General features: G+C 40.8%; 1 protein-coding gene across 1 annotated transcript in view; it reads right to left on the bottom strand.

Annotated features, from left to right (window-relative positions):
• Positions 1 to 1,402: 1,402 nt before the first annotated feature.
• Positions 1,403 to 14,663, bottom strand: part of MYCT1 (MYC target 1) — a 432,333-nt gene continuing 419,072 nt past the window's right edge. The window contains exon 2 of the mRNA XM_044089313.1: positions 1,403 to 3,272. Coding sequence (XP_043945248.1) covers positions 2,755 to 3,272 — 518 coding nt within the window. The 3' untranslated portion in view covers positions 1,403 to 2,754. The remainder of the gene's footprint in view (positions 3,273 to 14,663) is intronic.

Genomic DNA, 14,663 nt, shown 5'->3' with positions numbered 1-14,663 from the left:
CCATGCATTTCCTTATACACTGACACCAACCCATAAAACATTCGCTTTCCAGCTAACCCAACCTAGTGAGCAACTGGCTTGTCTCATATCCATGTCCACCCATCACCCAAAAGAAATATAAGCATGTGGTGAACTATGTAGCATCTCACTCTCATCGTTTCACTGTCTGTCCTGAGCACGCAGGTAAGTAGAGAGATTGGTTAGCCTCCCTGCCACTTCCTGAAACTCACCTACACTCAAAGTGATAGAGCAGTCTACTTGTATAGCACAGGAGAAACTGACCTAGTTTTAGTCAAGTCATTAATAAATATGAATTAATTTGACCAGTACCAATCATATTACAGTTAACTTAAATACAGGCAATAAGACAACAAATAAACAAAAAGGGAAACAATAAAGTTAGTAAAAACGTTTGTGGCTGAAAGTACTGCATGTAATACGTGGCACTTCAATGATTTCTTAAAGCAACCAGTTGTGATGATAATCCACAGATGATAAGATGGCCTGTTTCACAAGGCAGGTGCCAGCAAAGCAAATAATCAATAGGAAAAATATTCAGATGCATTCTAGGAGTCAGCAACATGCCATCAGATGAGCAAAGTATGCAGATGAGCCACATCACGTGGTGTACAGCAAGGTACCTTGATAGTAACACTTGTATTTAATTGACTAGGGGACAGGAAGCCAGTGCAGATGCTGAAGCCATCTAAGTTTAGTGCAAATTAGCCACATGTAAAGGACAAATCACTAGTCCACGTGGATCAGTGGAGATCAGTGCACAGACTGTTATGGAGAGGTCCTCTGGTGGAAGCATTTGCTTTTTATGATATTAGTCATAAGAAAATCTGATATTTTAACCCCAGGTTAGACTAAATCCTTTAGTGTTAGTTGCTCATTGAGGATTAGCCAGACACTATACACCTTTGGCACTACCCTTTTGCCACTACAGATAACATTTGGGTTAAGTCATGGAACAATGGCCAAGGCTTCCATCTTGTGAGGTGTTAATGTTTTAGTCAACATTCCTGATTCCAGATCACTATGGTTTGCAGAGTGAAATCCTACATTCAAGTATTAACCATATTTATTTAAAATGGTTCTATGGCACTGGAGTGAATGCATACCTGGTAGGGTCTTAGTGCATCAAACCCAAATCATGGACACCAAATCCATTGAAAGAATGAAGTGAGCCAAAGGAAAAATGATGCCCACAGTACTGCACCTCTAAATATTAGTAACTCCTAGATCACATATCATTGGAGCACAGAAAAAAATGCCCTTACCCCACTGAACTGCCATCTCACAACCTAGATAAGGTGTACTGTGATCTTGGTACATAAAGTACAACAAGCATAAAACAATGACTGCAGGTGGAACAATAAATTTTGCAACAAAATTGTTACAGTTTGTTTTTATTAAATTGGAATTTGTAACCTTAAATCCATAACACATTTCATATACAGAGTACAAATGCTTATTATGTCAAATCACAAGTAATCAGAAGACACACGTAAATAATATTTTTATAAATGATAACACACTTCACTCATGAATGTGATTGCTATCTGTACCCAATGACCTAGTCGCTGTACATTAAAACCTGTAAATGCAGTGAATCTGAATTGAAAATAAGAACAGATCTTGACAGGTACAAATATCAAACCTTGCTATTTCAACCACGCTATTACTTTTGCAAAGAAAGAATTAACTTCTACAGAAAAAGAAAGATTAAAAAACATTCCTACCAATTCATAAGACAAAAACTAACATTTCAAAGCATACAGATTTTTTTTTAGATTTGCTCTACTGTAATTAAATAGTGTATCATAAATCTGTTTCAGAATCTACTGCTCACTATCCAATAATTAATATAGCAGGGATCTGATTCACTCAAAAACTTTGTAATTGTGTATTTCGCAAAACTGTTGCATAATATCCGACCTAATTAAAGAATGAACCTCACTAACACAGAAAGAGACTCAGAAAATGAGTAGTTATGTCAAAGTGAATCTGCTGAATAAGAAACTGTTCCAAGTTAGCACACATTACATAGCCTGTATGCAATATGACATTATCCTATGCCTGTAACTTGATGTGACCTTCATCAAATACATTTTCAGCAACATTACAGTTTACCTATGCTTTATTAGTAGGCTCAATGGTAGCAGCAAAATCAACTGCAAGGTGTAGTGATACAAGATCTCTGTGTTAGATTCCTTGGCCTGTACTCCTTAAAAATGAAACCATACAAGCAAGTTGTACATGCCTAGTAACTTATCATCTTAAAGTTTAATTATTTGAACACTCAGCCCCTTGTTAAGCTTTAAAAATAGTTTTAGCAAGAGTATTACAGCAAAATGTGTCATTTGTTTTATTACTCACCACCCATGGTCAATTAACAACTATTAGTATAACATGAACTACCCACAAATGTTGTTTCCTGGAAGGTAGGCACCAAGATGCCAGGGACTTTAATATGGAAATAAATATGTTTTATATTAATAACATTGTGGACTCTTTGGTTTACATGTAACAAAGCAACTTACAGTTCATTATGGTGATTTCCTGACTCTTCCCCATCACAGCCCACATAAGTTACCTTTTGCTATAAAACAGTTCTTACATACTACTCATCTTTTCAGCAAATAAAACACTTATCTGTCTTTATATATGTTCCAAAATGTGCAGTTTTGTTTCAGTTATAAAGCTAAGATGTGCAACAAATTGCTGTACACTTCTCACTGTTGACTGCATTCAAGTACATGTTTCTTGATATGCTTTTATAACAGTTTCATAGGCCGGTGGAGGAGACGGACATGAATGGAACCCTCGAAGACTGTTGCTGGTCCACTGGGGCTCAGAACGGACTAAGCTGTTTCTGTTGATACCAGGGGATGAGTTGCTTCCTGGAAGAGTCACTGAGTTTCTGTTAGATTCTCCGAGTAGTGGGCTACATTGAAGAAAAGGATGAAAGGTTGAAGCTCTAAAGCTTGGTTTTCTAGTGAAAGCATCTTGTTCCATGGAGGCCTGGCGCTGAAACGTGAGAGCCGCTGCACTGACAAGACTCAGATTGCTGCGTCTGTCATAGCTATTATTGCGATAGAAATTAGGCCTGTTAGCAGCAGATGCTCGGACATGTCTTGCTGGGCCAGCAGGGGAAATAGCTGCACTTGCTTTTCGGCGTCGAGATAAGTATAAAAGCAACATCCAAATTAGCCCTGCTATTATGAGTCCAGCCACCATGGATAATATAAAAGACATTTTAATGCCATCTGTGGAAATAAACCAGAACATTTATTAACTGTAGACTATATTTGCATTTTATAACTGGAGACTCAACTAAACAGACATTGCATAACATATATCCTCAACAGAAATGAATGCATTCATTTAGATTCTAAAAAAACATAAAAACGAATATTGTCAGATAAAATAATAAATTATATCTATCTATATATAACATAGAAAAACAACATATGGCCATATCTGCATATGCCAGCCATGAACATTTCCATATCATAGCTTTTTAAATTGCAGACCGATGGCAGACTGGCAAATAAATTATTCATGTATGATTGCATTTTATAGTTAGTGCATTACAGTGTGGCTGAAATCTGGTTCTTTTTTAGGTCTTTATCCAAAGTGATCTCTCTCAGAATGTTGCCAATGCAGGTTGATTATAAAGGAGTTTATCTGATACACATAATGAACCAAAATACTGATATACCATAGTCAGAGTTGTTAATGCCATCACAGAATATCATCAGTGATTTAGCGACATTAGATTAATGTAATTGTAACACACTCAAGAGATAAACAGAAGAAATTAAACATCTGCAGTAGTGTTATATGTATGCCTTTCCTATACATATCAAGCATGGCTCAAAGTTGGAATACTAACAGGTTAGACATACCTTTCAACTGTCCAGATTTTCACAGAATGTCCAGATCTTTTTACCTCATATTTTTGGTCTGTTCCTCATAATATTTCTGATTTTCTAGATTTTTTGTGGCAAATCAGTGAGGATTGACTTCACTAAATAATGACAGGCATTTGATTTTCAGACTTGTATGATAACACAAGAAATGTTATTCTAGCAACTTCCTAAGGACAATATTTAAAATGTGTCCCTATTTTTAGGGCTTTGTCCCCCTATTATTTTTGGCTATGTCCAGATTTTTTGTGTTAAGAAGTTGAGAGCTATGAGTTTAGATGTATAGATAATATAAGTGATTGCATTAGAAAAACAATGCACTAATGATCTGTGTTAGTCTAGCTTCCTGTTACACTTTTAGCAAGTAATAACTCCAAGGTAGTAATAAGCCCATAAAGAATAAATGGACTTGCAATGACCACTGGGCTGTGTGAATAACTCTACAGCATTAGTAAAGGTTATATAGCAGCTGCATTAGTAATAATCAAGCTTTGCAGTCTGTGCCCAGACTGATTTTCAGACTCAGTCCTTTTTGGTCAGACCCAGTCCACCTAATATTTTGTGTGTCTCTTCCTTTGGTATGTGATTAGACAGTTATATACACTGAAGCTGTTTGTAGCTGATGTGCCCCCATTTTGAAATCTCCTATCTTCTTTGCTACCTATGTCTTCTATAGTTCTTAGCCAGTTCTGGCATTAATGATGAACTGTCAGATTTCCTATAACGACTATAATGTTTCCAGGTAATTTTTGCTGAGGATGACTTCAATGACAGTCAAAGCCTCATGTCACTAATCTGTTCTGAAATGAACAGTTATGCAACGAAGATGATGAGTCTTGAAAATGTAGCCTTGAAAACATCTGTTTCCTCAGAGTTACATGCATTCTTGGATGCATTTCTTTTAAGAGTGATAGCTGATTTTAATCACTAATCTGTTGTGCTGTCATCTGTTTCCTGCTTATACTGCCATTCTTCCATTTTAGAAACACTGAGTTTTCCACACAATCATCTCCTAGAGTAATAAAATAAACCCATTCATACCTTTCAACTTTTCTACAGTGTACATGCCAGGAACTATATTTATTGATGAATCACTTTCCAAGTACAAACTCAGGCTTGTGTTTAAGCAGTACATGTCATTGGAAAAGTCTTGATTTGGCATAAAGAAGCAACTAGCTCCATGGCAGCTCAGATGAGGTCAGCATCAAAGGATATTACCTACCTTGTTAATATTTAATTTTATGATTTGAGTTTATTATTATTATTATCTCCTTGTTAATTATATGTTCATCATATGTAAGTTTTCTAGTTGGAACTTTTCTCCTCAGGACTCCGCTGAAAATGGGCCACTTGGCCCAGTCGGACTCACCCGGTAATAAAATGTAAAATAAATAAATAAAATATGTGCTTTTTTACTCTGCATTCAGAAAAAAATATGCTATCATGGACATAGCAGAAAAAAACACATCTGTATCTCTGCCAGAAACCAAGGAAATTATGGAGGAAAATGACATACTTGCTGGATTCTCTAGGTGTGTGTTTACTTATATAGATATAAAATTCTGGTGTCAGATGTGCCGTTCTTCGACAAAGTCCACAGAATCCTATGGAACAGTCCTGTAGGACAGGTATGCTACCAAAACTCTGAGTGGAAAGTTTAGATGTTGCTGACAATATCTCACATGTATCTGGAAACTGTCAAAGTGTTGCCCATAATGTAGCACCAAAAGGGATGCAAAAGCATAGAAAATGCTTATCCCTATACACAGGGGCAAAGTAATCAATTGATGACAAAAGGCAAACCAGATGTAATACAACAGTAAAATAATTACAGTACATGTGTCACCCTGATACATTTGCCGAGGTGCTTCTGTATTACGGGGGAGGGGGTGTGGCTGACTGTTATGATTTAAGTATATAAGGTTCCTGGATGCATAAGTGGACCGAAAAAATTAATGTTTATATTTTCAGAGGATATTTAAATGTTAGTTCATGGCAACAAGTAACATTAAGCATGACTTACTAAATATACAATGGTTTAGTGATCTCTATCATTAATTTATCAGTTTAATTAACTGTGGATACCCAGCACCAGATACTCCATATAGTATTACTATACACCAAGGGTCCCTACCACCAACATGAAAAAATAGTCACTCACTCACTCACTGCTGTATTTGCCTCATGGTGGCCTATTAAAAATCTCTGTGTAGTACACAATACTTCCTTCTCAATGTCTACTCAGTAATACAAAGGGAAGGTTCTGTACTGATCTTTCAACTGTGAAATTGTATGTGCAATGAATACAAATACAAATCTATTATTTTTTTATATTTCCAGGGATACACTCATATGACACTTTAAGAATAAAGCCAATGACTCCTAAGCAGATTATTCCATCTGCGCACTTTTACAGGATTCTCCTAAGCCTCGAAATGTATAAAATGTACTGGTGTCTAATTATTTCTATATAATTGTGCTGTTACTGCTGGATAGAATCACATTAGAGAACCACAACAGATTGCTGCTCACTATATTTTTATCTGTGACTGCATAACTGTCTGAGGTTTTTTCCATCAGATGTTCTTCCAATTGGCTCAGTATCTGCATATACTAAGTAGTTGGTTCAAGACATTGTCCTGCATGCGGTAGCTATTTACTCAGTTTGTTTTTTGTAATCTTTATAATATATATTTACCATCTCAAAAGGGCTTACTCCTCTATGTACTCTTCTTTTCTAGACCTAACACCACCCTTAAGTATTCAACTGCAGTACCACCTTTATCATTCTTGTAAGAAAAGCGCAGTCTGGGACTGAACTGTCTACAAACAGCTAAAGTTAACTTTGAGTATGTGTCTACCTGTTTGAGCCAATATTCATTTTCCCCTGGAGAACACTCTGCTTTGGCTTGTAAGCAACCTTCCCCTACCACACACACACACACACACACACACACACACACACACACACACACACACACACACACACACACACACACACACACACACACACACACACACATATATACACACACACACACACACACACACACACACACACACACACACACACACACACACACACACACACACACAACTTCCACTTTCTCTCTTATTCCCTTCTGTTAGCAAATAGTATCCATAACTGTTCAATACTGTGTGTTTGTTAATTTAAACTGCGACCAGAGTAGCCTGCTGATACAAGGTTATCCTGTTTTTCCACCTGAGAAATGGTTAAGAAATGATTTACAGTTTCAGAGCAGTCCTTGGTCAATTGTGATTGTTTCTTAAACACAAACTTGTCTTTGCTTTGGCTCATTAGCAGCAGTACAAAGAACTGCCTGCTTACACCCTTGTTCTCCCCTCCCCTTTCCTGTTTATTACCTTAAGACAATCCCAAAGTTAATAAATATTACTTGTGGCAGGCACCATTTTTAAAACTACAACCACCCTTGTCACTACCATATGTTCATTTATCAGTTAACTCTGTTAACTGATTGTTTCCAGCCCCCTCATACGAGCAACTAACAGGGTCTCTACCTGCTTCGCTCCCCACCCTGCCTCCTATTCTCTCCTGCCCCCAGTGGTCCCACCTTTATTGCACTCACAAACCCCTCCCATCTTTCCAATAGCCAACCACAGTGCTAACCCAACACTACCTCCTCCATCTTCCCACTACTATCACACCTCCTCAACTAACATGTACAAGCATACCTTACCTATGCTCAGTGCATGCACTCTCCTTGCATATCTTACATCCTACCAAAGCTCCATCATTCCCCCACTCAACCACTACCACTGTACTACTACTCACACCACCACTCATGTCTCACCCTCACTCAGCTCCCCTCCCACCAGCTCAAGAACCATCCCTATGCACCCCCCGCATATTCTACCAACTATATTACTCAAACATAAAGCATCCCTACAACTTAACATAGTAACCCTCCCACCATACCTATTACCCACAGAGCACAATCATAAAGTTTCCCTTATAAACAAACACATTCAAAAACTGAGAAAACTAATAACCTCATGCATATCAAAACTAGCCCTAAGTGGAGACATCCACCCCAATCCTGGGCCTACCATCTCCAACCCCAATCCTCATAATCCTCATACTCCTCATAATCAGACTAGAAACCACAACTTCTCCCATCTTCCTTTTACTAAGCCTAAATATTAGAAGTATATCCAACAAAGTCCATGAACTCCATGCCACCATAGACTTGTACTCCCCAGATATAGCCATCCTGACAGAAACCTGGCTAAAACCTCACATTACCAGTGAGCAAATACTCCCTACAGGTTACGGCATACTAAGAGTAGACCAGATAAACAAAAAAGGAGGTGGTGTAGCTATAATATTTAAACAGCATCTAAACATCCAGATCTTAAAATCATCAGCTCCACAAATAGGCAATGAAGAAATAATATATACCAACCTCAAAATAAACCAAAAAAAAACATCAACATAATTGGATGCTACTTCCCACCTGGCCGAAACATCCCCCCACTAGAAAACCTCCTCAGCTGGTCTACCCACCATCTCCCCCAGAAACTATAATTTTAGGTGATTTCAATATTGACTGGCAATCCTGTTCTGGCAACCATCCAACCCATCATGTAAACCTTCATGGCTTCACCCAACTAGTCCAGTCACCAACCAGGATAAATAAAAACTCCAGCAAGCACACTACCCTGGATTGGATACTAGTCAGTAAGAGCCCCCAGTCATATATAACAGGCTGCTTATCAGATAGCCTCAGTGATCACTGCCCAACATTCCTACTCAAAAAATACCTATACCAAGCTAAACCTGTCATCTACCGTCAAATACGTACAAAACTAAACTTTAACCCACTCACATTCATCTCATCCCTCAAAGAATGTAACTGGCATCCTCTAAAGTACCTCAGTCTAGATGAGGCAGTTGAATTTTTTAATAATACCTTCGGGAACATCCTTAATTACCATGCCCCCATAAGATTTTCCAGAACCAAAGTACAACCCTCCCCATGGCTACAGAAAACCACTAAGTCAGAAATGAAAAACAGGGATAAAGCCTGGGAGCACTGGCGCAAAACCAAAACCCCCTCAACTAGACAGAAATTCCTAGAACTATGCAATACAGTCAAAAAGCTAATAAAACAGGACAAATTCCAATACTACCAGTCTGCTCTAGACTCCTCACAACACAGCCCCAAACAATTCTGGTCCTTCATAAACTCCATCCTCCACCCAGGTAAAGTCAGTACCCCTCCTCCTAACATCCCTCACTCCTCATAAAATATTGCTACCGCATTCAACACACACTTCACCCAAACCATACTATCACTAGCTAAACAACACAACCCCCTCCCCTCCAACCTACACCTTCAACTAGTAATCTCCCCACTGCCTTCTCTTTTTCTCCTGTACCTACCTCCAACATAAAAAAAACCTCTTAACTAAACTTAAACCCACCAAATTAGCAGCAGACAACCTCCCAAGTGAATACCTACAAATCGCAGCTGATGCTCTGGCCTACCCAGTATCCATCTTGACTAACCGATCTCTGTCAGAAATTTATGTTCCCACACTGTGGAAAGTATCACATATAATTCCCCTCCACAAAGACGGACCCTCCACAGAACTAACTAATTATAGGTTCATAGGTTCATAGGTTCATACTAGGCTTTCTGCCCTAGGGCATTTATAAGCCTAGCTAGAGTGTGTGTGGCTTTCACCACCCCTTAGGATGAGAATACTACACCCATTTAGGGTTTAGTTTACTCTGCCTCTGTCTAGTAGTGACACAGAGATGACCCCCGGGGTAAACCTACGATCTCCCATCCACTCATCAAGATTTCTCTTGAAGAGAGTTAGTGAGGGGCTCTGCCTAACATGGACTGGGATTCTGTTCCAGAGTGTAGGGAGCCTCTGGGTTATGAATCTATCCCTCCAGCACGTCCTATTTATTTCTGTGTTGAGGTTCAAATCTCTTGCTCTCGTGGCTCTGATGGATTTGGATTTTCTGAGGTGGAGCATGTCCATTAATTCTGGATTGGACATGGCCTTGTACGTCAGGCATAGATCACCTCTGAGTAGGCGGTATGCGACTGAACAGAGCTGGAGTTTCTTCAGCCAGGCAGCATATGACATATGTTTGAGACCCTTTATCCTCTTGGTGAGGAACTTTTGGGGTCTTTCCAACTGCTGCAGGTGTTGGGTAAGATACATCCCAAATAGGGCATTGTACTGAATCATGGGCCTGAAAAGAGAAGAGTACAGGGGCACAATGACCTCTCTTGATCTAGATGTGAAACCCTTCATGATAAGGTGGGCAATATAGAAGGTCTTCCTAACCACTTTGGCAATGTGAGTGTCAAATGAGAGGTTACTGTCAACTTGGGTCCCTAGGTCCCTGATTACCTCTTCTGTACTTAATGGATTACCACCTATGTGGTAATTTGTGGGTACCTTGTTTTTCCCAAAGGGTATGACTATACATTTTTTGGTATTCAGTTTAAGGCCATGGCTCTGGCACCCATTATCCATTTCTATGAGGCCTCTCTGAAGGATGCTTGTGTCCGCTGGAATATCAATTATGGCGCCCAGTTTGCAGTCATCTGCGAAGTTTGTCAGCCCCAATCCTCCTATGTTTGCTTGCACCTCGGAAAAATAAATGCCGAACAAGAGGGGTCCCAGGACTGAGCCCTGTGGGACACCGCTTGTGACTGGCTTAGGGTCTGACATGGCTCCAGCAATTCTGACCTTGTGGGTTCTGTCCTTGAGCCAGTTTGCAACCCATCTTGTGACATATGGGTTTACATTTAAGCTGGTGAGTTTGTCTATAATGCCCGAGTGGGGTATTGTGTCGAAGGCTTTTGCAAGGTCAAGGTAGGCTGTGTAAACTGCCCTACCCTCATCAATGGCCTTAGTGACTGTTTCAAAAAAGTCGACCAAGTTCAAAAGGCAGGATCTGCCCTTGACAAAGCCAAATTGGGTAGGATCCAATGTCTGTAGGTCCCCAATGTCTTTGTTTAGGAGTTCCATAATGATCCTTTCCATAGCTTTGCAGACCAGGCTCGTCAAGCTTATGGGGCAGTAATTTTCAGGGTCCATAGAAGCACCACCTTTGTGGAGTGGGACCACTGTTGCTGTACGCCACTCTTTGGGTACATATCCTGTAGTAAGGCTAAGATTAAACAGCAGCCTTATGTGCGGGTTTAGTTCCTCTTGGAGTTCATGTAGCACACAGCCTGGGACACCGTCCGGTCCCATTGATGCTGTGTTTTTAGCTTTGGAGAGGGCAGCTCTCACCTGGGCATCTGAGATGTTAGGGAGGCTACACTCTGCTAGGATAGATATTTCTCCTTTTGGGGGGGAGAGGGCGGAGAAATTTGCACTTAATCTGTCTGCCAGAATGTTGGCAATGTCTGTGGGTTCAGTGTATTTTGTGTCATTTTGGACTAACTCTGAGCATATCTGGGAGTTTCCACCCAGGTTTCTAACATAGCTAAAGAAGGCCTTGTGATTGTCTTTTGTGTCTTTTGCGATTTTTCTCTCAAAGTTGGCCTTGGATGATTTTATGAGTGATCGTAGTTTTTTGCTAGTACTGATCAGAGATGCCTTCCCTTTTAGGGATTTTGCTCTGTCATGTAGTAGCTTCCTCCTCCTGTTGTAAAGTTTGTTAATGGCTTGGGTCCACCAGACAGGGCGCCTGCCTTTGGGGGAATGGATCTTGGTTTTATTAGGGATTGCATGATCCATGCATTCTTGAAGGTGCCCGTAGAAGGCATTTATAAAGGATTCAGCGTTGTGGGTTGTGGTTTCCACTGGCCCAGGGGCCTTGAAGGATACCACTTCAGTCTTAAGAAGTGTGAAGTTGGCTTTTGAGAAGTTCTTCACTGTGGTCTTTTGTGCAGGGGGTGGGGGCGGGATGTGGATTTCCAGTGAGATTAATTTATGGTCTGATCTCACCAATGAGGGGTATACTTCCGGTGTGGAGCATTTTGTCCCAATGTTTGTGATGATCAGGTCTAGTATATTATCTCCTCTTGTGGGAATGGTGACTAGTTGTTCCATCGCATTTGAGTTTATGAATTCTAGGAACCTTTGGGCTAGGGTGTTGGGTCTTGAGTAATGTTCCCAGTCTATGTTTGGGTAGTTGAAGTCTCCCAATATGATGGTATTTGGAGAGACATTCATACTCTCCAGTGTCTTCAGGAAGGCTGAGTGGGGTTCCTGTGTTTGAGAGGGTGGTCTGTAGCATGCTACAAACTGTAGGGCAGTTTTGCCTATGGTTAGTTGCACCTGGATGGTCTCCGATGCTTCGTGCATTGCCACTAACCTGGAGGTGTGGGTATCTTTGATGAATATGGATACTCCCGCTCCGTTTGTGGTTCGGTCCAAGTTTTGGGGCCGGAAAGCATGATATGAGGTAAAACTTGGTAGTGCTGGGGTGCTCTCAGGAGCCTTGAACCAGGTTTCAGTCACTGCACAGACATCAATGTTCTCCATACTGAGGAGGGCTTCAAGAGCGTGCATCTTGAGGTTTAGACTCCTGGCATTGAGCAGCATTACCCTTAGTTTTTTTTCACTTGTGTTTTCTAGGGAGGTGGGTTTGTCTTTTGAGCCTTGCCTAAAAAAGGCACTATGGGGGTGGCAAGAGCCTTGGCCAATATCTGGAAGCCCAGGGGTGACAGGTGCAAGCCATCTCTTGCGAAGCAGCGTGGCTTGTCAAGCATGTCATCCCAAGCAGACAGACATTGGATCCCCTTAGAATGACACCAGTAATTAAGCCAATTGTTAAAGCTGATCATTTTGTCTTTGTACTGTGGCATCATTCTTGGTGAGGGTAAGATGCTGCTCAGGGTCAGGGTCATACCGGCCTGGGCTACATAATCAGAGAGCTCCTCTATGTCTCTTTTCATGTAGTCCAGGGAGGTACGTCTCAGGTCATTCACACCGGCATGGACAATGACTGAGTCATATTTGTACTTGCTTTGGAGTGACCTGAGTGCTTGTGTTATGTGGCGGATTCTAGCGCCCGACAGGCAGCTTACTGTAACCTTTTCCTTGTTCAGTCTGGTGAGCAGGACGTCAGTGTGTCTGGCTATGGATTCACCTATTACAAGTGTATCTGGCATGTTGTTTGGCCTTAAGGGCTGTGACTGTTTAGCACACTGACTTTGTGAACTATGTGTTGCATGTGCTATGTCTTGAGGTAGTGGTCGCTTGGGTGTCTGCTTTGGAGGCCTCTGTTGTTTTGTTAGATTTTTAATCAGAGCCTCCGAGTATGTTTTTGTGTGTTTATGTGTTTGGTTTGCAGTTGTGATAGGTCTATGTGAGACTGGGTTTGTGGTGTGCGTGGTTACCTTCTCCTCCTGACTGGTTTTGCCAGTACTGAGTTGAGAGAGCTCAGCCTCCAGTTTGGCTATATAGTTGCATCTCTCACATATATTTGTATTTGTTGGGAGGAGGAGAGGGTTGTCTGTGTACATGAGGCAATTGTAACATTGCCTCAAGATTCCCAGATTCACCAGCTGAACAGGAGAGGGCGCCAGCAACTGACCCTTCGACATGCTAGAATAGTGTAAAGGATTGCTGTGTAACTGAGTCAGAAAGGACCTATAGGGAAATGGGTACTCAAGGGGATTTAGGTGAATGAAGTACTTTCTTTTTGTTTAAGAGTGCTTTACCTGTATAAAAATGCTTTAGGAGCAAGTGCTGGGCTTTTAAGATAGAGAATAGGCTGTTTAGATTGCAAGTAGAGCAGTTCTAAGGGAAAAATTGAAGAGCAGACTTTGCGGAGCCAGAAATAGTTTAAACTTGATTAACCGGCGCTGCCCGAAGATGCTCTATGAGCAACTTCACGCAAATTCGCGCAAAATCGTGCAATAGCTATTCTCTCTCCACTCTCCAAAATACAAGACAGATGATACACTCTCAGGTCTCAGACTATCTCCTTACTAACAACCTCCTTTCCAGTACTCAGCATGGTTTCTGACCAAACCATAGCACCACCACTGCCTTACTCTCCTTTACTAACACTATCATTCAGCATAAAAACAGTGGCTATCACTCCTCTGCTACTTTCCTAGACCTATCTAAAGCATTTAACATGATCCCACACAAACAGCTTATCTCTGACCTCAATAACCTATCCTTCTCACATTCAGTCACCAACTGGTTTCAGAGTTACCTGTCTGACCGCCAACAATCCGTTGTATGGCAGAATGACATATCTCCCCAACTACCTGTCTCCATAGGGGTTCACCAAGGATCCATCCTTGGGCCCCTACTCTTCTTTGTTTACACCAATAATCTAGCCTCTGCCACCAAACATGGCGCACTCATACAATACGCAGATGACTCAACCATCATCTGCTCAGCCCAGTCCCTACCAAAACTGCAAAAAGTCACACAGGAAGCCTTTCCCTCTGTTGAAACTTGGTTATCCGATGCCCAATTAATACTCAACCCAAACAAAACTAAACTACTCATCTTCCAACCACCAAACATACTCAAAACAACTCTCACTTTAACATCACAGCAAAAGACAACACCACTATATACCCAATTGAACACACCAAATTGCTAGGAGTGGAAATAGACAATAAACTAAAATTTGACATTCACATATCCATGACCATAAAAAAGTCCACAAAAAACTAGGAGTGTTATGCAGAAATAAGCAATTTCTCACCAAAGCAGCAAAGATTTCAATAGTAAATTCCCACA

This window comes from Protopterus annectens, chromosome 1.part0, assembly GCF_019279795.1.
Source record: "Protopterus annectens isolate FY-2018-M chromosome 1.part0, PAN1.0, whole genome shotgun sequence".
Taxonomy (NCBI): domain Eukaryota; kingdom Metazoa; phylum Chordata; order Ceratodontiformes; family Protopteridae; genus Protopterus; species Protopterus annectens.
Note: the sequence above shows the minus strand (reverse complement) of the source record. Positions and strands in the feature narration are given on the sequence as shown.